Source organism: Habropoda laboriosa, unplaced genomic scaffold, assembly GCF_001263275.1.
Source record: "Habropoda laboriosa isolate 0110345459 unplaced genomic scaffold, ASM126327v1 scaffold9, whole genome shotgun sequence".
In the NCBI taxonomy this organism is placed as follows: Eukaryota; Metazoa; Arthropoda; class Insecta; order Hymenoptera; family Apidae; genus Habropoda; species Habropoda laboriosa.
In genome coordinates this window covers 450,011-476,005 of record NW_017100191.1, presented here as the reverse complement: position 1 = coordinate 476,005, position 25,995 = coordinate 450,011, and the positions used below count along the sequence as shown (strand labels likewise).

At 39.8% G+C, this 25,995-nt stretch overlaps 1 protein-coding gene and 2 non-coding genes across 3 annotated transcripts in view; all 3 read right to left on the bottom strand.

Annotated features, from left to right (window-relative positions):
* Positions 1 to 22,114, bottom strand: part of LOC108580221 — a 143,428-nt gene extending 121,314 nt beyond the window's left edge. The window contains exons 1-4 of the mRNA XM_017943931.1: positions 22,041 to 22,114; positions 21,611 to 21,900; positions 19,365 to 19,705; positions 18,336 to 18,542 (exon numbers count right to left, since the gene is read on the bottom strand). Coding sequence (XP_017799420.1) covers positions 18,336 to 18,542; positions 19,365 to 19,705; positions 21,611 to 21,900; positions 22,041 to 22,114 — 912 coding nt within the window. The remainder of the gene's footprint in view (positions 1 to 18,335; positions 18,543 to 19,364; positions 19,706 to 21,610; positions 21,901 to 22,040) is intronic.
* Positions 22,115 to 23,071: 957 nt separating this feature from the next.
* On the bottom strand, positions 23,072 to 23,197 carry Trnal-caa. The gene is made up of 2 exons: positions 23,160 to 23,197; positions 23,072 to 23,116 (listed from the first exon to the last, which is right to left on the bottom strand). It is a non-coding gene; the product is annotated as a tRNA-Leu (tRNA).
* Positions 23,198 to 25,703: 2,506 nt separating this feature from the next.
* Trnal-caa lies at positions 25,704 to 25,826 on the bottom strand. Its single transcript has 2 exons — positions 25,789 to 25,826; positions 25,704 to 25,748 (listed from the first exon to the last, which is right to left on the bottom strand). It is a non-coding gene; the product is annotated as a tRNA-Leu (tRNA).
* Between the last annotated feature and the right edge of the window lie 169 nt (positions 25,827 to 25,995).

The window sequence follows — 25,995 nt, the reverse complement described above, 5'->3', positions numbered from 1 at the left end:
CTATACCTGTGTCGCTCCTGGAATGGAAAGAACGGCTGGACGTTCCGCCGGACACCTCCAGAGAGTAGAGTACAGGAGGCTCATCGGACGCCTTCCCGCAATAATTGTTATAATTCACTTCACGCGTATTACATAATATTGTGATAGGAGAGCACGAGAGCTATACCTGGGTCGCTCCTGGAATGGGGAGAACGGCTGGACTATCCGCCGGTCGCCTTCCAAAGAGTAGAGTACAGGAGGTTCATCGGACGCCTTCCCACAATAATTGTTATAATTCACTTCACGCGTATTACATAATATTGTGATTGGAGGGTACGAGAGCTATACCTGTGTCGCTCCTGGAATGGAAAGAACGGCTGGACGATCCGCCGGACACCTCCAGAGAGTAGAGTACAGGAGGCTCATCGGACGCCTTCCCACAATAATTGTTATGAATCGTTTTATCCGTTTCGTTAATATTGTAACGGGAGAGTTTAAAGCTGTTTAAAGCCGGACGCCCGAAAGCGAAAGCAACAGCTCGAACACTACATTGACTTGTTCAAAATTATTCTGTACCAAATATTTAACATGTACCGACGAAAAGTAAATAAACTTTTGTGTATTTTTCCCAGATACCAAAGAATATCCTATCAATCCATATATCCTACTACAGTATTTTATAACTAATGTTACGCTGAAATATTGAAGTAAAGGGAAAATGGGACCAAATGAGTGTGGACTAACTGGACAATTTGGACCGCGAAGGGTTAAATTGAGATGAATTTTTGTTCGAGTACTCAACTAGAACTTATACGTATGTCTCGCTGATAACGAAAGGGTTGAAGTCAGGAGTGTGCGAGAACCCGAAAATGTCGGGTCGAGAATTTATCTAGGGATCGGGTCAGGTTCCCGAAAGTATCTCGTGATTCGAGATTGTCGGGATTCTCGAAGCGAGAACCCGAAAATGTCGGGTCGAGAATTTATCTAGGGATCGGGTCAGGTTCCCGAAAGTATATCGTGATTCGAGATTGTCGGGATTCTCGAAAATTTCAGGATTCCCGAAAGTGGAACGAAACTATTATCGGAGAACGTTGAAAAACTAGCTTTTCTACACGAAAATATGAAATAAATCATATCTATCACATATTTGCTTACCATTTTCGTTCCATGTTCTATTTCTTAAAATTTTATAATTCTCGAGAATCCCGAAATTCTCGAATTCTGAGATACTTTCGGGACCCGACCCGAGCATCGGGTTCCCGACATTTTCGAGTTCTCGCACACCCCTGGCTGAAGTAAAAAAAAAGAAAATGTTGTGGTAAAAGTGAAGCGAGTGATTAAGGAATTCTCTTGAAACTTCTTCCGTATGATCCGTACGTAAGACAGTAAAATATAACGAGAAAATTGAGAGGCTGTCTATGACGCGTAACAGCAGTTATCCTGGTCATTTACAAGCTGGCGAAACCATAAAGCTATAAAAGCTGAGGACGCTTTGTGCGCTAACGCTAACGAGATTCCGAAACGGCTTTACTGTTCGCTCGACCATCTGTTCCACCGCGATAATTAAAATTATTCCCTTTGAGGCTAAAACGACGTAAATGGTGTCTGATTGCACCGCCAGACTCTTCACTGACCGATTGATTAATTGCTGCTGACCATCGATCGTCATAATCGACTTTCGTGCTGGCAGCCGACGTTCGCCATATGAACCTGATTCTTTGGTAATATTTCGAAACCTGTTACCCGTGGAAAATCAAAATTACCCAGCATTGATCTAGGATGAAATGTAGGAAGACTCGTTAGTTTATACAATAGTTGCAACAATTTACAAGGGAGATAGAATTGTCCTTATTAATGCTGTTTATCAACTCGAGGACAAAAAGTAAATTAAGATTAGTTGTATCTATCAGGTAAGAGCAAATTTGTTTAGAAAAAAGGGTTGATTGCTTCTTTTATATTAGGTCATGAAACTCGTACTTGGCTCGTTATTTTCCTTAGGTTTCATTTGTCATTTGCAGAAGTACGTTTGGTAAAGTGTAGCATGTTCGAAGATATGGAGCATGAAAGTACTTTTAGATTTGAGAAATAAAAATAGAAGAAAAATTGAACAATTAAACTGGGAATTCATAACACATCTACCATACTTTCCTGACCATTCGATTACCATCTATCTCGTTCACTAGAAAACTTTTTTAAATGGCACAAATTTGAAAAATACAGATCACTTAAGTTTAACATTAGATCAGTTTTGTCGTCCAATGGATAAGAATTTTTTTGAATAAAGAGGATTAAGAAGTTGCCTGAAAAGTGACAAATGGTCCAAGCATCATCGATTAATAGTAACTGTAAATGCTATTACTTTTTGTATCGAAACTGGATTTCTGAAACGACACGACTTTTTCTGTGACCCAAAATCTATGTAAATGTCGCAAATTCGAAATGTTAAAATTCGATGAATTTCCAACGATCTTATAATCGACTTAATCTTGCGTGTCCACGAACTCCCGCTAAAGGATTAATCTGATATCACGGTCGGGCAGGACGAGCAGCCCGATCGCTGAAGAGAGTAGTGAACGAGGAGGGAAAGAAGAAACACGAGGATCACGGAAACTGGAGTATCGAGGCGTGGCCAGCTGAATGAACGTATACAAGAACCCGTCTAGCAGATGAAGGGGAAGCTTGGCTACTCCCTAGGCAAGAGCCAACGCCGGCTTCTAGCACGTTCACGAGGTTTCTCTGGTCTTATTTTACGAGTATAAAGTGGGTGTGTGTGTCGAGGCGGCTTCTATGTGGCCTTGCAAGGCCGTTTCCTTGCGACGCCGCGAAGATAGATATCTCTCTGCTCGTTCCCTCGTTCGATTCTCGAACCTTCAACGCGATTCGACGATTTCTTACAAAGTACACCGCGCTAATTAATCGGAGATTACACGAGGACCAGCGGCGAATCGTAATCATGATCGATCGAAACGTGTAACGGTGTTTCCGAGCACATTTTTCAAAGGTTTGGATTTACTCTGATGTACGGTAACGTGAATAATTACGAGGTCAAGATCATTTGTCTCGCCTTCTGTCTGACAATTTTGCATACCTATGACGAAGTACCGAATTATCTGTTAGCTCGATGCAGATTAAATGACCAAGGCATCGATGAAATTTTCCACGTGTGTGGGTTTCGGTAAAAATGGTATTTATCGATCGGAGTGTGTGATCCACTGGTTTCAGTACGCTTCGACCATCGGGAAACAAGGTTATTCGTGGCTTTGTTAAAAGAAAAGTATTCTTTGCTAGGTGAAACGAGGTCTTTTTGAAAACCTTCTTCACTTCAGTTTCATTGTTCTCAAAAGTGGTCAGTGGAATTTGATCTTGATTCACTATTGTACACAATCCTAACTAAGTTCGTCAATTATTTCACTATTAAATGGCAGACGGTTTTGGTGTGGTTTGCTTTTGGTCTAGATTTAAATTGAACGAAATTAACCCTTTCGTTACTATAGACGTTTTGAAAATTTGCTCGCACTATACCTTTGGAGCCTTTTGGTGCACTTGCATCTTTAATTTAATACTTAATTTTATCCTTTACGCACTTGCACCTTGATTCAATCGATCGAATTTTAAAACGATACGGCCAAAATAAGAAATTTTGCTGAAAAATTTCACCCAGATTTTACGCATTAAAATCTGCCGTAGCGAAAGGGTTAAGAACGCAATTCTGGAAACCTTATGCAGCTGCGAAACCTAATATTACCTAATAGTATTTCATATTGCAAACAAATTTATCTAAACGTTCCATGAAATATTCAAACTCATCAGATTATTCATTTCTGAGATTTTCAAACGGTCTCTCCCTTCAAACCATAATTATTCACGCTACCGTACCCTGTCAAGTTGTTAGAACCTTCCGGACGAAAACAGCTGTAAAATTATCGGCTAATCAGAGAGAGAGAATTTTTATAGGGCCTCACTGAGGATTATAGGCGGAATTAGAAATCCTGTGAAGTTGACGATAGATACTTTTACTGCTTTCTGGTATGATTTAGGAGACAGGTACTTAGCGTATCTAGCTGGAAAGTCGACGCCCCATTGGCGAAACAAACGTAACGAACGCCAATTATTCCGATCTCGAAACAACTTCGATTCGTTTCCCAGAAGCGTAGACAGGACACTCTGATCGAACACGAAACGGTAAAATTTTACTTTTTCTTCGATTCGACTGCCTCTATATTTATATGTTTTGTGATATACTGCGGAAGGCTATTCGTATTCATAGGCACTGGTATCGCCAGTCCCGTATTAATTTTATTCATGGCTGAACGATTAAGTTTCGCCGCCTGTGTCACTCTAACAAAAAAAATTCCGCGAACGTACGAACCGATAGCGGTGTTAATGAAAATTTTTCTGCTTAATTAAAAGAAGATTAAGCGGACGAAACTTTTGGTATTGCCCTAGCAAGCCTGCTTCGATCAATCATTCCGCGCGAATTCGACGAACGATCACGATTACTCCAGTCGAGATTAAAGTAGAGTACCTATCCAATTTTGTGGCGTTACAAAGATGGACGTTCAACCTGATGGATCTTTATCCGAAGATTAATGATCACGCTGATTAAGGAAGAATAATTGTTCGGGCGATTTTGGTAGCTAAGCCTGCCGTTAAGTCTTAATTTGGTAAAGACATGGACGTGTTGAAGAAAGCGGTTTGATAGACTCCGTTTGATTAGTTTCGAAAATTACTACAGGTGTTCGATACGCGAAGTCGATGTAACTATTGATCGGGGTTCGTCAATTTTTTTTCTTTTCTTTTTATCATTCATTTACCGCGAAGTTTCGCAGATTAACGCTAGTCTCGCATCGGTCTTCAATTATTCTCAAGGAAAAATAACGTAAAAATACTCACCTGTTAAGTTTCAACTGGATTCGACGAGCCATCCGGTGTATTCCATCAGCCACAGCGATCAATGAAGGACTGATGATCGATGATCTCTGGTAGCACGTGCACACGATCTCTGTTAGCGTCGCAGGAGGACTCGTTTCACAGCGCCCACAGGATCCTCTTCATCTTGCTCTCTTCCTGCTTCCCTCCACACAAGATTTGTCTACCTTTCTTCTTCCACAATATTTCACCACTGTTTATTCCAACTGTCCATATTTTGTTTCCACTCGAAGCAACAAATCTTCTACGTGACAAAATTACCTGCCGAATAATCTAATCTCTTCCTAGAGGATCACTGTTCTCTCTCATCGGAACGATTCTACAGTATATTTCTCACACAAACAAACGAAACGAAAAAAACAGCAACAGAAAAAAATATGAAAAACCACTTGCTATACTTGCTAAGATTTCTAGAAAATTCTATTTCTCAGACGAACAGGCGGCACTCTTCGGACAAATCTCCGACATCGGTAGCGAGGTCGGTTCATCAACGTTCATGTTCAAGTGCATAGAGTGTGCAAGGAACAAAAGCGACAACAGGTGCCGTTCTCGTGAGACGTATCGAGCTAATGTGGGCAGTAGGTGTACGCGGCTGTCAGATTGGCGAGAGGGAGAGACCAAGGTTCAAGACGCGATTCGGGGCTGTCGCGTGTGGTTTCTGGGGAGTGAGGTGAACGTGTTCTACGAGGCGAGCAACGAGAGACAACGCAAGGTAGGGTTTCGGATCCGTGCTGGCTGGTGGTCGAGTAGTTTGTGCCTGAGAGCGCAAGCGGAGCTACGACCATCTTCCTCCGTCTTCTTTCCTCTGTCGCTGCTCTGTCTTTCCCTCTTCGGATCCTGCGTCGCGATCCCTCGGAGAACTTCTTTCTCTTTCGGTCGCTCGCCTTGCTAGATGGCGCCAACCAGTGACGGCCTCGAGCCACGAAACTTTCGAATAGACGTTTCCTTCCATTCTATTGTCTTCGATATCAACAAATGTCATCTGAATTCTTCATCTGACTCATCCTCTTCCTCTCTGTCGAAGTTGTTCAGTCAAAATAGTTGGATATCTCGGAAGATCTAATCGGACGAAGGTGTTTGCTCAAGATAGAGCAAAGATCCCATCGCTACCTCTAAGTAAGAACTTTCGTCTCGCTTACTCCTTCGACCATCTGTTTATCGTTCCAGTAGCGAACCTTCCTTCTTCCTCTCACTTTCTTCCTCTCCTTCGGTTCCTCCATCTTGTATTCACCTTACAGTAACACGGTAGCTGCATCCTTCTCCAATTCACAGCTGCATTATCATCCCCCTTTAAGAAGCGGTACCTGTTTCCAGTAGCTTTCCAGTATTGTCCTCTCGGCCAATTATGGTAGACGTGTGTCCCCTTTTTTGGCGTTCAATTTTTATCGACTTTCTTTCACCGGGGGGGAAAAAGTACCGGAGTGGTTTTAGTATTGGCCATCAATCTGCCGCGGACGTTTCAGATGTTGTCGACTCCAATTGAGAAACGCAACTGACGATCTACCTTACTAAGTAGAAAGAGAGTCGAGCATTGACCTGCACGTGGCTATTGTTTTTACGATAGCTCGGCTCGTAGTAGAGGGGAATTGTTGCTTTTCATGCAGATAGTACCGCCATGGCCGGCTCTCTACCGGACTCGTGGTTCGCGTTGCTGCAATTCCAGAGTAGAGAAGGATGTTTTCAGAGGTTACCACGATTGAAATTCCATTATCGTCGAGACGATCAATTTTTCTGTGGAATGTAAGAAATTTGTACACCTATCAATTCCTACATATTGCACTATTCATCTTGCCATTGACAAATTGCCGCTAGAAATTTGTGCTTTTGGTAAAAAATCACAAGTTAATGGCGTAAACCAGTGGATACGCGACATTAGACGCGCAGGATGGTGTTCATCGATCAGATAACTGTTACACGGGCCTCCGTCGGCTTTCGATCATTAATAAATTTCATGCGTACCAGAGGCATCAACCGCGACGCCTCTGTTCTCGCATTTTTGCTTCCGTTTCTGCTGGCGCGCGACTAACGGATGCAACTTGTCCTCGACCACGTCGTCGTCCCACTAAACGGAACGGGATAACCTCCTCGTGCGAATACGGACATTTGTTCGCCACTTTTCGTGACATTTTTCTTCTTTCTTTTTTTCTTTCTTTGCTTTTCAAGGTTCGCGATGAAACGTTAGCAGAGATATTAAGTACGCTTCTGGAACATGACGTATCTCGCTTAACTCCAGCTCGCGTGTGGAAATTCTGCAGAACATCGTTGGAGATGTATTATTACGTATCGTTTAGGAAAAAATCGTCTCTTCTGTGGAATCGTTAGTGTTGTGTGGTCGTTTCTAATCCATTACGGTTTCTAACCGTCGCGCTGTTAGATTTTCCACGAGAAAATTGTCCGTTAATGCAGCTAACCCTTATGTACCATGTTAAACAGAAATGTTCCTCGAGAAAGTCTTGATATGGGTATAAAATAATATACAATGTGGGCTACGTAAGGACACCTGTGATGGACAACAAGATTTTCTTCAAAGTCACCTACATATGTTTTTCTACATGAATGCATATATTTTTTCTCTAGTGTACGTTGTGGCAGAGATTGACGTGCATTTAAACATACGTAATGATATGATCTTGGACTGCAAAATTATAAATGAAATGTGAAACTTCCTTTCATTTTTTACCATTTCTTCCATGCAACAAATTTTTCTTCTATCTTACCCTTTGAAACAATGGCTAGAAAAGATAATTAAGTACCCTGTGTTATATGTTTATTCTAGTTATCATTTTGTTGTAATTTTTCACATTTTCGTTGCTTTCATGGAAAAAAGAAATAGGAATAGCAATGCTCACGTTTACCATACAATTTTATAATTATTTTCATGTTTTTGAAATAAATATCCTTATCTACATCAATTGTGTTTATTTCTTCGAAATATCGACAAAACTACTATTTTACTCGTATGACACACACGACGAGTCAACCGGCTATGTGATATAAAAATGGTTTTGAACAGCTCATAATTTACCGTATTTTTTTAATAAACTTAAATTGAAATATGTTTTCCTCACTCTTAAACTACTCAATTTCTATGAAAAAATCTTAAAAAAAAAAATTGTCTTCCATCTTATTCATCCTTGGAAAGCATTTAAATTACGTATAAAAATTTTCTCGTACCACCTTAGCTGAAGAAGATAATTAGATGGCCTATTTCACATGGCCCACCCTGTATACAAAATTGCGGTCTCCGTTGTAGGAAACGAGAGAAAAGGAGTAATCTAATATGAAGAAACTAGAGAAAGAGAATCAATTGGTTTTACCTAATGACCACAGTTATCCACAGGCAAAGAATGTTTGTTTAGCGACCCATGGTGGAAAAGAAGTAGGGAAACGAGGACAGTTCTCGCGAGGTAGGGAGGATCTGCTCGCGGCGCGACGCTTTTCACGGACGACCACGTGCCCAGTGGAGCACGCCAGGCCCCAGTTTCTAGTTTGCAGATTATTAAAGGCTATCGTAATCCGTATCGTGATCGTGGCCACGGACAAATTATTCAGAACGTTATATCTTACATTCCGCTCGTTCGATACGGGACAAAAATTCCTGAAAGTTGCCGAAGATGGTTCATTTTCCACGTCGACGTGTCTCGAGAATGAAACTTTATCGCCGATTTTAACTCGACGCTTCTTACCGGCTATTACCAAAACCAATTACCGAATATTCGTTAAATTGAATATTTCGCAGCCGTAAAGGCGACGAGTGAATCTATTAATTAACGGCGTCTCGGCGAGTAAACCGAGGAATTACGACGGCATGTCGTTCTTTAACACCATTCTCGTCTCCCCAAGACGAGACAGGGAAAAAACAGGTGGATAGCACAGGTGGAATATAAGCAGATAAGATAAAGGCAAGCCTGTTAATTGACATTTTATGCGGCGATTTGAACGAAAAAGGTTTCGCCAAGTAGCTGTTACGCGCGATCATGTATAAAAAGCGCGACGTGCGTGCGTAACTACTATAATTTCATCGCGGTTGATTAACAGTCCGATGAAGTATCGGTGATGATAAATTTTTAATGGCTGGCTACACTGACGGTGCGCCTCTCTTTCAGCCTGTGCCCCGCCACTAAGCATCCACGGCTAATCAAAATTTACTACGTCTCGCGATATTTAAGCCGAGATTACTCATCCGGCGAATAAGATACTGTGCGTTTAAGTGTCGTTGCGAATATTATTCTCAGCACAGGAGAATTCCATCGTCGTTTCGACGAAACGGACAGGATTAATTTATGCTGAAACTTCGGAACTCTGATGAAACCGTGTTCCTTTACAATCTCGATTAGACTTGACAGTTCGTTGATCAAGTTAACACTCTGCAATCCGATTTTTCTTTGTTCGCGAGAAGAAAATTCACATCCGATTGCAACTTTGCATTTTGGTGGGAGAAGCAAAAATGAATGATTTTCAAAGAAATCGACTGCTGATAATGTAACAGTGTAACAGTAAACGAATAAAATGAGAATTACAAAATATATCAACTGTATATTGATTGCCTTTTTTGGCAAAGTTTCGACGACTTGGTCGATGAAAAACCGCTATATGTACTTTTTCCGAGAGAGAAACTTCGTCAGTAACTCGATAAATGGAGAAAGACAATCGAAAATAATGTAGATTATTTTGAAAACTAAAATCGTGTTTGATTGTTTAAGTACATGGTATGTAACTTTTAAGTCACACGGTGTTATGACCTTAGAAGCTCTTGCTGCACTTAATTGTACGTGAGTTAAAAATTTTATTCGAAACAAGTGTATTTCTTCTGGACCTCCTAGAGGCTCTTTAATCATATCTTCATAAACCCCGGTAATAATAATTGCAATCGTGAATTTTGCGTATATACATTTTTCTGGATGAAATTGCCGGCTTTTTGCGACTGTTTTTAGTAGATTACACGGTGAAACTTGTGGAATACGGTGTGCCCATCTGCTGCACAATCAAAGCTGCCGGTTTTATTCATTTAACCGGCTATGCAGATGCCAACCAGCCAATATCGGCCCCCGTGACCACCCGGAAGGTAATTAAGGGGTAATCTCCGTAATTTTTTCCACTGGTCTGACGTTCTTCCGGCGTAACAGCGATAACCGCGATCCTGAAGACTGGATCAGCCCTAAAATACTCATTATGATTCGTCGAACAAGTGCTTCTCTCTTCACCTTTGGAATTTTAATGAATCACGATCTTCGATGAGATCTTTACGTTAAATCTTATGTAACACTTCCCACCGATAAATCGAGCAGCCTCTGTTTGAAATATTACAAGAACCACCGACAAAGTGGTCAGCGACAAAAAAATATTCGGGTTGGTATCGTCGAAAAAGACTCGTAAATCGTACGAGTAATTATACGAGTAATCAGGTAGACTCCCGCTAAGAATAATGACCACCACGGAAATGTAACGTATCTCCCGATTTCGATGTTTCGTAGTTTGCCTTGTTTTTTCTCTCTCTCTCTCCTCTTTTTACTTTTTTTCGAGGATGTTACATCGATGCGTCGGCGAAAAAGCAGATACGTTACAGCGATACGAACTTCCTTATACTTGTCAGTTTACTTTTTTTTTTTTTTTCAACATTGTGCAAGTCGAGTACCTGCGAGAGAGAGAAGGAATTCTCCCCGAAGTCATTTTATTTTGGAATAATCGTACACACAATCAAGATCGTTTGGAATAATCGTACACACGATCAAGATCGTTTGAAATTTTTAAACACTTGTGCACGGTGAACGAGCAGGTTACTTTTTTCAGGAAAGTTAAGAGCGCGATGTAATAATTTGTCAGTGCGTGTAGGTCTGATAACGTATGAAACTTTCATCGTAACGGCATTTCCCAACGGAGCGTGGTACATTTTTCATTTTCCTTGATTCGCGCTGATAAAATTGCACAGGTGTGTTTGTTCGCTTCTTTAAAATTTTCTAGAGCACGAGACGCAAGATGAATTATTATGAGAATTTGTTTGTGATAAGATTGATCGACGTTGCCCTCGTGGAACACCCACATCGATGAGGTCATTAATTTTCTCGATTAAAGCCAGGGGCGGAGACACATTGGCCTAAAAATTCATTACGTTGGCCCAATTAATCCTGTTTGCTTGCTTGTCCTTCTTGTTGCCCATTAAATTTTTACCTGGCCCCGGAAGATTGGTCTGGTCCCACACCACCCTCTTTGCCTGGCCTTGTTTACTCTGCAACGTGGAATTGGCCATGTGAACTGAACGAGGCAGCTCCATATTTCATTATTTGATAATACGTATTACGTGGTTGGAATAAGGCGATGAAAGAGAGTTTTCGCGAAATTCTAAATATTAAGGAAGTTATGCAGAAACTAAAGAGAATCTTAGAAATTAATAATCTGATTAGTTTGAAAATTTGAAGGAACATTTATATATACAGTTTGTTTATAATATGAAATACTATGGTAATAGTAGGTTGTTGTGCCAATATGAAATGGCCGATTTCACAACAGAATTGTGTTCTTGAATTTGCAACCAGATAACACTTATCGTATATCAATTTAAATCTAGGCGTTAACCAAATGAAAATCATTTACCATTTAATAGTGAAAGAATTGACGAACCATCGATCATAGTGGTCCGTCAATTCTTTCACTATTAAATGGCAGATTGTATACGACAGTGAATCACATGAATGCAGATCAAATACACCGAAATTTAATAACGAACCTAAATAAACGAAACTATCTTCTATTTACCATTTCACGTAATATTTTTGAAACATGGAGGATCATACTGCGATTAAAAAATTATCATTTTTACTAAAAATTACACACGTGGAAGGTTTCATCGAGAGACCTCGGTCATTTTCATCTGCAGCAACCTGATTATTTATCTTCGTCATTTCCTCTTCGATATGTGAGTGCGAACATGAACCAGCCAAAAATGCCCGAATTTTAATGTTACAGAGCTACCTCTTCCTACTACCCCGTTCTGTTACAGAGAACGAGGGCACAGCTTGCCTAATTAAGGAAGTATTCTTACCACTTGCTAATACGTACTTCTCGCCGAGAATGCAATAAATTCGCAAAGGTGGACTTTGATATACGAGGTATCCAAGCCGAGGACAAGCAAAAGGGGAGTTCCGATAACGAATCGCTACTCCAGTTTCTGGAGTACTGCGAGTGGTTCGTGCAAGGGACCAGGGCAACGTGTACGAAGAAGAATGCATTTAACCCGCGGGTCACGCGACGCCACGAGATCGTTTTTCGGTTGGGGACCACTTGAAAAGGCCCCGGCGGCCGTATGAAAATTTCAACTGTGAATTTATGCACGTGACTGACGGGTGAACCGTATACGCGAACGATAAGCTGAAAGAGATCGTTCCACGGACCACCACGACACGTGGAACGGTTCATTTTTTCTCGATGCTTGGCATAAAATTCTCCAGGCGTTTATCAACGTATCATTACACACGCTGTCATCTCGATTGTTGGTTATTTTTTTTACTTAATCCTCCGGTTACACACACGGCTCGTGCATGCTTCTTTTCCTTGATTTGTCTTTCGATAACTCGACATTAGAGTGAGGTTTATTAGGCAGTAAAGAGAATCTCCTTCGGCGCATTCCGTTTCAGGCTTTCCTTTTTTATCGTGAAATGTTAGCGATTTTAGTCACGATACGGCTGAATGTACGTGCAATAAAAGAACTTTTACAATAAAACATAGGAGGCATTCCTTTCACTGGGTAATACTCAAAGATTAACCCTTTGCATACTCGACATTCTATTCTATTTCATTTCCTGTAACAGACATTCTTCTACGTTAAGACTTCATCGTAGAAAATCTACGAAATCTTCTCGAAACGTGTTGTATTCTTCGACATTTTTCAAATTTTCAATTCATAGATCGATATAGATACCAGTTGATTAGAATTCTGTTCACACTGTTAGATACCGCTCTAATCTTGACAAATCAGACAGACACACTTCATATACACCGCTTGGTAACCCCTAGCAATTATCTTTTTACACCATTACTCATACGCTTTACTGTTATCTATCAACCCCGAGTCATACTCTGTTATTCGTCAACCCCGAGTCATACTCATCAAGACCCAAGACCGTTGGACCTTTCCGTACTCCCACTACCCCAAAATAAGACCTGCGAACCTTAATAAAAGCAAGCAGTTAACCCCTTAACTCAGTGGTTCTCAAACTTTTTTCTCTGGCCGCACACTGAAATCATTGAACAAAATTCACGGCACCCCTATTATTATTATTATTATTTTTTGCTTTTTACAGTTAGTAAAGATATGAAGGATGAGACGTATTTGAAAAAAAATAAAAGTTACTAAACAATTCAAAATTTCGCGGCGCCAAGTTAGACCACTATGCGTCTAAGCGTCAGCCATTTTCTGCTTTAATACTGTATCTGGCAACAAAAACTAATCTGTCACAGATTAATTACATTTAGCAATCCTCATTCCTGGGAATTTAAACGAAAATTAAGATTACTATTAATTTTTCTTACTAATACAACAATTTTTTTCACATCTTCGCCAGAATCTCTGCCACGAGTCTGACACGTTGTCATGTGTTAAGGTGTTAAGCACCCCGCACACTTATAGAAAAATCGCTACGACCGAACGTATCTACTTAGAAGCTGTTGGATTATTTCTAACAACACCCTATGGAAATAATCAAGTGAGGAAAAAAATGTCTCCGGGTTATTTTAAACAAAGGCACTAAGACTTCCACCAGATGCATCTGGTGTCCGTCTTCGAGTCACTCACTGCACAATGCCATACCATAGTGTAAACAGTTTCTAGGTATAAGGGGACCCCAACTTTCTTTTGGGTGCCCAGAAACAGTCCTTCAGAAGATTCAATAGAGTAAAGACGTTTCCTCTGAGACCGTAAATAAAATCGTATATTACAAAGATAAAAGACTATTTAATTCCATAACCCATTTCCAATAGAAGCTAAGTGCTTTAGAACTTGCAAGATTTCGTGTACAAAATTTAGTAAACTAAAATTGTTATTTTCCATTTAAATTACCAAACACGGGAATCTAACAACACTGTAATAGGAACACTTCGTCGCTGTTTATCTCTACAATTTTTCCTGCTAATAGTCTCCAGTTCGAGGAATTCTTTGACGCCGTTTTAAACGTTCCAGCGTGTAGCAACGTGGAAAAAGGAAGTGCAACATAGAGTATATACACGATCGCGTGAAAATGGCAAGAAGCGTGGCAAAGAGGCGCACATGCGGATGATTAGTACGTTTCCTCGCGGGAGAAGAAACAGGACCGCAAGAAGTCATACTGGCAACAAAGCGAGTCAGCGAGGAAATACACGATACCAACGGCAGAAATGGTACTGAAAGGAGGCCTACAGTTAGGTAACATGTGGTAAAGTGACCATCTGTCTAGGAAGCAACTACCGGTCAGAATGGCAGCGAGAACAACGACATCCTCGCTCCTTTTCTCGTCATCTGTCTCGGTCAGTCCTTGCCATGCAACAAGGTGGATCATTATGCGCGACCACTTTCCAATTCAGCCCGTTCTATCGTTAATTATACTTCGATAGACGCGATTTCTTGCAAACGAGTTAAAAGAACTGGCCCCCGATGCTGCTACCTTAAATTACTTTAACGAGAAATTGATTTACAACTCCGTTAATGGAGGAATTGAAACTTGCTTTGTACATTTTCGAGTTGAAAGAATTGGTCTTGAAGCGTCGTTAAATTAGATGCTACATCTAAGTTGAGGAATAGGAGTTACTATGTATTTTCTTCGAGACAAAAGGAAAGAGAGTTACGGAGCTAAATTTATAATTTAGAGACTGGTGGATCGGGAGATAACCTCTGCCTTCGTTTCACTGCCTATCAACAGGAGTCTCCGGTTAATGGTATTTAAATGAAAACGCGTTGCTTCTTTATCTTAGTGGTTAAAGGATTAGTGGTAAAGGACGCGTAATATGAATTATGTTATATTTACTTCAAGAGGGAAATAGTCTTGTTGAGTGACCAATCTATTGATTCATTCACTGATAAATGCGAAAGAAATTAGTCTTACTTGTTTTCACTCTGACAAGGGAATGATCGTTGATTTTGATGAAACTTTGGTATATAGTAGTGAAGGGGTGAAAATCGCCTTGAAAGTTAGAGATAGTAAACATATTTAGTCTAACATCTCGGAAACTATTAGAGATAGAGGAATGACAAATGGAATTGACAAATAAAAAATAGTAAATAATTTTGAACAAATATATTAATTACCCTTATCTTTGAGGGCATTTTCACTCCTTCGGTGTGGACGATTGACGATAAAGAAAAAAATTTCTTTCAATACTACCGTGTACCAAAGTATCATCAATATCGGTGATTATCACTTCGGGATGTTCCCTTGTAAGTTGAACTTTCTAGAGGAGACTTACCTACAATTAATCGCCCTGTAACTAAGGGTCACAGCAACCCTCTCCCCATCGAATAGCAATATTTTAAAATACTCCTCGGAACGGCGAAGCAGAGTTCTTTCTATCCTGGCGATCGAATAACTTGCGTGTTTCTGTACGTCCGAAATATGTTACTACTTATAAATGTTTCCAACGCGGATTCTAACAGTCCTCGAAGAAAGAAAACCTCCTCTTCCTCGTACAATTCTTCCTGCTAACGAAAATATCTGGGATATTTATGCCAGTCCAGTTAAATGGAACTCCCTGTAGAAGACAGGTGGGGCACGATAAATCAGAGTAGATAGTCATCGTTCAGATGAAGGTAGAGATTGAACGCTGGACGACGAAACCGCGAGCTTCTCGTATTTCATGGAATTCAGCTGACCAACGACAGCAACAGAGGCAGTAAAAGGTGTTTGCTTTTTAATTGTCGTCGAATTTCCCCCTCGTCACATCGTTGAATACCTGGATTTCGACGTTAACGCCGATCTTCACGGTGCTCAATCGACACACCGCGGCGAGGAGTTTACGCCTCTAATCGTAGATTACTCGCGAAGGTGTGACGATCATCGGCTAATCCACACGCGGCTCGCGTAATTTCGGTTAATTAGATTCGAAGGTCTGTCGGGGTACGTGACGCGAAATCTCGGAATTTCGACGTTCCTTGCACGAAACGGCGCAGTTAAACACAATTATTAATAATACGCGAACATCGTTTAGGCGGACGTCTGATTGCCGGAGTTGGCTATGGAAGCTGTTAATCGTTAGAAACGCGGCGAGATAAATTGAATAACGGTACCGGACGAGGAGGAAGAGAAGCCTTTTGATTTCGCGTCTCTTTCGATAGCGAGTTTCGCAAGAGACGCGTAAGCAATTGGAGAATGTGAAAGAAAGAAAAAGTCACGACTAGTTGCTGATTTTATGCTTGAAATCGTATTCAGTTCTGGTGGTTCCGTGAATCTCGATTTCTCATCGCGAATATTTCGACCAACGCTAGCGTTTTCTCCGTGTTTCCTCGGTTAACAAAGTGAAAATTGCAGCTGTTCCCGATTATTATTGAACGCGTTATTACCGAGCACAAACAGAACGAATCGGTAAATCCGTGGTGTACGAGGCGTGAGAGTACTGTCAGACCATAATTTGCAAGGTTGCTGGCCTGAAGGCTAAGGGGGGAATTTGCTGTAACCGTGACGATGGAACAGGTTGCCGCGATTCTTAACTATTATCAGTCTGCCGAAAATTCTTCGTTTCAACCGTGAGACTACGTCTAAATGCTAGGCCAATTTTCTCTAGTACCTTTTTGTTTTTTTATCCTAGGAAGATCATGGCTTAGTAGCTGGATTCTTTATATCTCTTTACACACTATTGGAAAACGTATTCTTACAGGTTAATTAGCGGTAAAGATGGAATCACAGCGTTACGGACTCGTCGAATGCATGTTGTTCAATAGAGTGAAGACTGAGTAGGACCTCCTTACGATCTGCAACAGGTATCGTGAGGAAAACACTGATGTAGGTACGTGGGTCGCTTGAAGGGGTAATCCCATTTGGAGGCGTTATTTTTAGGCGATTTTTAGGATAACAAATTATTCGATAATTGTAAATTAAGGGACTTGAAATTTTTCATACACGTTTGGTCGTGTTTCAGGAAAATACAGTGTAATTTTTACGTAATTATCTTAATTATTATTCAAGATATTACGTATTTTCCGCAGTGTGCTATTTTAAATGGCTGCCTTGATTCACGTTGTTGTACTCGTTCAAAAAAAAAAAAATCAAGGATAATCTTAATCCATATGAGTATTGTCATCGTTCTTACTAGACTATAGCAAAAAATAAATGTATTTTGGCCAGCCATGTAAAGCAAAAATATTTGTTTTCTCGTAAAAGTTTTAACTTCTTCAGGTGATAAAAAGAAAACTATTGCAGACATTGACGTAATTCTAGTACGGACCATAAAGGGATATCTATTTTATACGTATGTAAAATTTGGGAGAGATTAGTTGATTCATTATTGAAAAATCATGGCAGCCAGTTTGCAAAACATTTACGAAACACTTAGCGTTTCTAGCAGTGCATCACTTTCTTAAAATCGCTGTAACTTTGTCATTTCGTCGATTTCACGCGTAGAATGTTAGCAACACATTTTCAAAATATTATACTTTCAGAAAATGTAATAAAAAAAATCGATTTTTTCGCTCCTCCAAATGGGAATACCCCCTTAAGAAGTTGTTGGAACGAACTGTAGGTATGATTTAAATAGACTAGGTTAGCCAGAAATTACTAAAAAAAAAAAAAGACTAAGATAAAGTCTCGACAGAGTATGAAACTTCTAAAACAGTAGGAACTTTAGACGAACGCACATTTCGTATCTTGATCGCGTATGACTTCCGTGTGTTCCCACGTTAAAAAATTTCTCGGTACAAAGAAGTATTTTAGCCAAGCAATGAAGCGAAAGAAGACTGTTTCGCAGGTTTCGAAAACGATACGAGTAGTTTTTCCACTCGGTTCCAAGAACTCCTCGAAACGACCCAGGAATATTGCACACTTGGTCTACGTACCGCGATAAAAGTCTCCAGAGATAGTACATAAAATACGCCAGCCTTCAACGTAATCGACTGTCTGGTGAACATGGTGGACAGAGTGAAGATTTTCACGATACTAGTCAAATGTTCGTGATTCCAACCGGAGAGCCACTGACTCCTGTCTATCACCGAACTCTGAACCGACGGTTTACGATTGAGAATTCGTCGTTTCGAGGAAAATCGTCCGCGCTTAATTGATCGATCCGTCTAATTAATCCTTACCGAGTAGCTCAGCTCGTTCCCCAGCCAACAGATGTACAACAGCTGAGATATGGCCGCGCTCAAGTAGATCCCGAACTTCATGATGTCCGAGCTCTGCCCTCCGACCTGTTCCCGCACGATGCAAATCGATCACGAACTGATAGATCTACGCTTCTAGCATCGCATATCTTACCACGACAGCTTGGAAACCAGTTAAGCAAATAATCGAAGTGCTGGAGATCATCTGGACGAACATGCTCGAGCTGTAGATTCTGTTGTAATCTTTGGTTATGGAGATCAATCTCTGATGAAATTGCAGACAGGTCTTGTAACGACGAAGAAACGTGTTGTCGTGCGTCTTGTTAATTCGATTGGTTTCTGTCTTGAAAATTTCATCGGTCTACAAAGACAATTTACGTATATTACATACATGTCCATTGATTAACCTTCGGACGGCGGATGTTGGGTCACCGATGACCCGGCTTTTACATGTCTCTGATTCTGTTTCGAATTCCGGTTGAAACAACTCTCCTCGTGTTACAAATATGTTTGGTACGTTAACACTAGGTTCACGGACATTTCTTTTACACCTATCTCTATGGAGACGCGTGAAATTGACGCGTGAACGAAACCGCACATTTTCTTTAACCCTTTCATTACTATTGGCGCCTGTAGGCGTTTTGAAAATTTGCGCGCACTAATAATTTCATAATTTCATCCTTACACACTTCCAGCTTAATTTAATAGAGCGAATTTTCAAACGATACGGTCAAATGAACAAATTTTGCAGCCGTGGTTAAAAATTTATCGTCAGTCACCCACGTTACGCCTTAAAATCTCCCGTAGCGAAAGGGTTAAGAAACAACCTATTTTACTTAAAAACAACAGATTATACGCTATTAACTTATAAATGAAACTCTGTGATATTATATATTTGCATAAAATTTATAACAAGTGGTAGGAGAGAAATGTAAACGGTTTCTGTAATTTTCCTTGTGAAATTCGAAATGCGTCAAAATGGCGCGTCCCGTAAACCTATAATTTTAATCATGATATATTTGAATGATTTTAAACAATACAGTGCTTAGTAAAATAAGAAAATGTAAATTCGTACGAAAACGATTTTAGCATTGGGTCATATTTGACCCGCAATCGAAGAATATCGTGCCATCCGTTGTCCGAGAGTTAAGTGAAAAATTGAAGATTAGGTTAGGACATTTACGTTTTTATTCTCCACTTGACTAGTACACTTCTCAAAAAGTACGTTCAACATATCGAACTGAGCAGTGATCTGGCTGCACATCATTGCAGTGATATTGTCCATGGCAACTATGCTCAATAAACCACCAGAAACAGCAAAAGTTTCGACAGCCAAACCAATCTCTCGGAAAGGAGATATAGTGGTGTTAAAAGGATACTTTGCTCTGATGGGCAAACCGTTCTGCAGAGGCGAGAAAAATAGCAGAGCTATTCCTAAAACGCATCCTAACATGCTGAACCCGTAGAAAACTACTTTGTTAAATTTATAGTATCGGTTGATGATGTATTTATTCGTTTCGGTATCTATAAGGAACGACGTACGATTAATTCGAATTTACAAACAAGCCAAGAAGGTGTTTTCTAGCTGAATTGTTCGAAATATTGGTATAGTCGATGGAAGAAATATAGCAAGGGTTACATGTTCGGTATTGATAACAAAATTGAAGAAAGTAGAGGACAAAATTGACGAACACCCCGTTAATGCTGTTGTATAACCAACCGTCTATTGACATTGAGTCACGAAGTCATTTTAAAGATGAATCCTGTAACGTCGAAAACAAGTTACTCATCGACTCGCTGACTGTCCCTTCAAAGTCCTGTTCAGCAATTCGTCACCAGAACCAAGTTCACCTTCTCCCCCAAATCCCTTCCTTGTAAGTACACCCGCAAAATCCCTTAGAGTATTGTGGGGGGTTTTGGTATGAAAGAGTGAATGTGAGAGAGTGGTGTGAATGGCCTGGAAAGGAAGAACGAATGGAAGACAATCGTGCGCGGCGCATTTGTTATGTTTAGACAACATGGGTTGTAAAGCCGATCGCGGCTTGTGTGAGTGTGTGTATGTGGATGCGTGCGTGGAGAAGAGGAAGAAGAGTGTGAGGTGTGTGTGTGGGAAAAAAAAACGAGAAGCATCGAGCCGGAAGAGAGCGAATCGGAGCAACGGTAAGAAGAATAAAAAAGAAAAGATTATAAGTGAACAGCACCGGCGTCGCGTGGGGTTACTTTTATTCTAATAATCACAAAACTATTTAACCAAATCCCACAGTGTCATTATAGAAAGCAAGCTAGTACAGTTAAGAGCGGTCGGTCTAATACACGTCGCAGCAAAAACCAACGTTCTCTTCTCTTCGTGAAGTTCGCGCATTGTAATACAGAATCTGCGTGTGCAAGTATCATCGCCCAAAATAAACATTATATTGCTAAAATATAATCGGTGTCCACTTTTCTACCCGGATTCCAACAATGCTTTAATTTACAACCTCGCTATATTTCTTCCACCGACTATACAACGACGTGCGCGAGTCTAGCAGAGGCGTTGCACGTTGCGAAGCGCGTATACAAAGTGCGACAACGTGAAATGTGCCGAGTAATGCTGAATAAGTCCCTGTTGGAAGGCTCGAGGGAGAAAAGCTATGTATACAGAGAGGGCTGTGAAAAAATGATCAAGCGGAGCTGAATCAACGACGTCAGGTCGCTTTCGAGATGTTTAGACGTTGGAAAAATATGTTGCATACTTTGTTTTATTTTTTAAATGTAGGAAAGTATTTAAGAAGAGGTCGATACTCGAGGTATCGATTGTCAAGTGTGCTGAATGAGTTTCGAATAATGATTTTTTTTAAAAGAAAGTCAGTTACGTTAATGACGTCAGAAATTTATGTAGCGCGTGAAGTGTGAAACACTATGAAAGGAGGATGTTCAAAAATGGCCATTTTTGGCTCCGCGTGGAAACGGATGCAAAGTCGGCGAACGCGTTCTTAGTTGCTCTTTTCATGTAGCAACTCAAGTTTGCTCGATTCATTTACCTGCAGATTTTCTCAAGAATTATTTTCGAGATGGATCAATATCTGCAGAAGATGAAGATGAAACCTGCCATTTTTTTTAAATTTGCACTTATTTTTCACAACTTTCCCATCACATTTCGGATAAATGCTTGTAACATTTTTTGTTCCTTGGAAGGTACTCTAAATGTCCCGCAAGAATTTTTCGTTTCCGCACGGGGCCAGAAATGGCCATTTTTTACCATCCTCCTTTAAAAGAAATGCGAAATACCTGTACCACGTTATTAATAAAAATTAATAAAGAAAGCTGATTATATCACATCAGACCATAAAATTTCGCGTCATAAAAAACATTCATAATGTCCTCTTCAGTATGATTAAATCTTTACGATCTCCAAGATACACGAGATAGGTTTTTAATGGTACTACTTACTGGAAAATCTGCAGAGATCATCAGCACAGTTCAATATGTCGTCGAGCAATTTAATTATACTTTTCTGATGAATTTGGTAATTCATAGCCTTAAAAATCACGACGAGTATTCCAGCGAGGAAACAACCGTCGTCGCTAATGATCGATAGGTTGTCCATGTTCTCGTAGATGTCTGCGAATATAGTGACGGCGAATACGTTCATCATTATGAGTATCCATAGTTTGTACGCGAAGTAAGCGATTGTCATAAACGACGAGTGTTTCGATTCAATTTTCCAGAGGCCACTGTATCTGTATGAAAACACCAAGACCATTTTCTTTGTAAAATATTATCAGTCATTTTAATATCGTTCAGAAAAATTATTAAATTATACTCATTTTGGAAATTATGCACTCGTGAAATTATTCGAATATATCGACACAGTTCTCACTTTATGTAACTTATTTGTACATGAATCAACTGTCGAAATGATCTCATCCATTCGTGGCCAGGCACATAAGCCATTGCTAACCCATCTACCTACGACTCGACGAGTAGAAAAGTTCTTCGAGGTAGGGTTGAGTCGTATGAGTAGGAACGGTGTGTACTTTAACCCTGACATGTTATCAAGTGGTTATTTTCATTCAATCTAACACGGTGCCTGTTGAGAAAATTGCGGATAAACGGATGCGATTGCACGCTCGTTTTTCGGAATTATAGACTCGATCATGGTGCACGTGTTCGCTCCCCAACTCACTTCCGCGAATGTCGATAAAAGTGAGGGTAATTGCATACTGATAGACCAGCAAAGGCACGTTTTACTACGCATTTACATAAAGAATAGAGATACTGTAAAAGTACGTGTTCCGTGGCAATCCTATAGAGTATTGCAAATGAAACAATTCCGACTACAGTAGCAAATGAATGGTTGTTCTGGTAAGAAGAAACGAAAGTGATGGTTAAATGATCAATTACATTGACAGTCTTTGGTTAGTCCGAAGAGAAGAATCGTATGGAAAACGTTCAATTCAATCGTGTTAAAAGTTGCAAGTTGTGAAAGAGATTTCAAAATATTTTCAAGCTTAACGCCACAAGTATCGTCACAGGACCACATAAAAAGTACTATAAATTATTTAAAAGACACCAACCTCTATTACGAAATTTAACTACCTCAATGTGAAAGAAAATCGATTTAACACTTTGGCTGCGGCAGATTTTAGTACGTAACGCGTGTTGCAGTCTGTAGACATTCGACCGCAGCCGCAAAATCTTTTGTTTCGCCCGTGTAGTTTCAAAATTTGTTTAATTAAATTAAGGTGAAAGTGCACAAAGGATAAAATTTAGAAGTAAATCAAGGTGGAAGTGTGCCAAAAACGGCAAACAGTACAGCGCGAGAAAATTTTCAAAACGCCTACAGGCGGTAACAGCAACGAAATAGTTAATCGTTTGCAAAACAGTGTTTAGAAAAATTGCAAAAGAATTTGTCAGAAGTGGGATTCGAACCCACGCCCTCAGAGAGGACCAGAACGCCCGAGAAAACTCAGTTTTAAACTGAGGAGGTTATCATCACCTTGAGTCTGGCGCCTTAGACCGCTCGGCCATCCTGACATCCGATTGCCAAGTCTTTTAAAATTCATCACACAGTCTTCTTTATATTAAAAGCACAGTATATCGTACATTATTGTTTATCGTACAAGCAGGGCCAAGTAATTTTCCTAAATTCTCCTAGCCACTTTTTTTTTTTTTTTAACATACGTTTATTCAAAATTGCCATCAGTTTCAGTTTTTACAGTTATACAAAAACATATGAAAAATATAACAATACATTTGAATTTTAATAGTCTTATAGCTATATACATATACACTTAAAGACTAATCACTTTGGCTTGGTTTCCATGTACATTTTTGCGTGTGGCGTATTGAAGTGTGTGAAATGGGGTTCTGGTGCTGGCGTGCGTGTTAGTTGCATAGGATTTTGATCTTTTTGCGTGGGTGTGTGGTGAAGTGGTGTTGTGGAAGTTTGTTTTGTGCCGGTGATTATTTTGCTGTATGAGATTTCTGGTTGTACAAGTTTGTGAATTTTTGCTATTTTCTCGTTTCTTGTTTCATATTTGTTATTGGTGTAGTTCTGTGATTGTTTGCTTGTGTTGTTTGGTGTATGGGCAGCCTCTGTACGAAGCTGGGTGACCATTTTGTCCGCAGAGAGCGCATTTGAGTGTGTTTAGGTTTGATTGTGGGGTTGTGATTTTGCAATTACCGGGTTCGTGGTTTTCGGCGCATTTTACGCATCTATATTCTAAATTACAGTTTGTTGATGAGTGACCTATTCTTTGGCATTTCCAGCATTGGGTTATTTCTTTGTTTCTGAGTTTCTCCCACCTAATTGACTGGTGCAAGATTTTTTTAATTTGGGATAAGTTGTTTAGATTACTGTCGGCTGTTAGGTGCACTGTGTAAATTGGTAGTTTGGTGTTTAATTCTGTAGATTTTGTTGTCTGAAATCTATTGATTTTTGTGAAGTGTAGGTTATCGATGTTTTGGTCGTTTAGGGTTTCTAGTATTGTGTCTGTGTTATAGTCGCCTTCTAGGTCTTTGAGGATTATTATTTGGTGTTTTTCGTATTTTGGGGTGTATGTGTAGTAATTTATTTGTTTGTTTTTTAATAATTTGATAATTATATTGTAGTCTTCCGGTGTTTCTATGTATAAATTATGTGTGTTTGCTGAGGTTTTTTTTGTGCGGAAATTTCCTTTTATTTTAATACCGCTTGTGAGGATCGTATTGATCGTGTCTGCGCACTTTGATTTAGAGTGATTATTGGAAGGGGTTTGGTATTTCTGACCTGTGTCGTGTCGTATTGCTTGCGTTCTGGCCTCGCCTGCGACGTAGATGGTGTGGGCTCTTTTGTTTTGGCGAGAGTGGTGGTGACTTTCCGTGTGGCCGGTGTGTCCGTTCTGCGTTGGCTTCCACTATCTTTTACATTTGGGATCGCTGGGTATTCCCGATCATAAAGTGCCTTGTCCTTTTCGGTACCTGGGCTGGTTTCTTCTTGTTGTGTTGCCTTTGATAGAAGCGTTTCTATTAATTTTCTCTGCTCCTCATTCTGTCGGCGTAGCTCTTCGTTTTGAATTTTTAGTTCTTCTATGAGACCCTCCATTGTTTTTAATTTGTTTGCATCCTCACTGGGGGATGCGGCCATTTTGTTTTTTGATTCCAGAGCATCACTGTTGCTCCTTGCTAATTTCGTAGCTGTTTTTGGGGGAGTTTGCTGCTTCCTTTTGGTGGGAGCCTTTTGTAAGAGGACTTCTATTTCCATCTGGCTGAGCGATCCCCGTTTTTCTTTCTTTAATAATTTTTCGAACGTTTCTTGTGGTATTGTTTCTTGTTTATTCATTTTGTTGGTGTCTTGAAGGCTCACTGGTGTAGATTATATTTCTGAATTGGTGCCTGCGATATTTCCGCATGGCTCTATTGTCGATGTGTCCTCTATTTTGTTTTTTTTTTTTTCTTTTGTGGTATGTTTATTTTGCTAACGATGATAATGTTCTTCTGTTTTGTCACTGGGTGACAGTGCGTTGCGGATCTTAATCACTGTAACACTCTTGCTCACTAATTTTCCTAACGATGTTGCCTGCTCGGCATTTTTTTTAGCCACTAGACCATACCGGATTAGATTCTACCATTACCTGTTACATCAAATATAAATAACAACAGTGTATAATTGTACATACAAATATTTGTTATAAAATTATAAAATGATGTTGCATTATTATATCAGATATACTAAATGAAATCTCTACATCTTCACGTTAAATGTTATTCACAGTTCTCTAATATGTTTAATTATTATTGAACTAAATAATTAAAATATAAGGAAAAAAAAATTATTTCGTTCGAATTCTGACTCTGATAACTCTTAAAGTGATTCGTGAATAATTAACACATTATCTCTTCATATTTATAAAGAGAAAAAAATAAATCCTCTGTAACGAGAATCGAACTCGAGATGCTTGTGTTGCTATGATTTGAAAATTGTCACCTGGGTTCTTGTAAAATAATCGAAACACCGGATGTTTCTTGTAGGAAAAATGTTTAGAAAAATTGCAAAAGAATTTGTCAGAAGTGGGATTCGAACCCACGCCCTCAGAGAGGACCAGAACGCTCTGTAAAACTCAGTTTTGAACTGAGAAGGTTATCACCTTGAGTCTGGCGCCTTAGACCGCTCGGCCATCCTGACACTCGATTCCGAAGTCTCTTAAAATTCATCACAAGTCTGCTTTAGCACAATATATCATATCGTATCTTTAATTAAATAAAATATAAATTACAAACATAACTGAGTCATTTTCTTAATTTCGTTAATTTTAGAAAATTTAAAAAAATGTTTGTAAAATTGATCAAAGTGA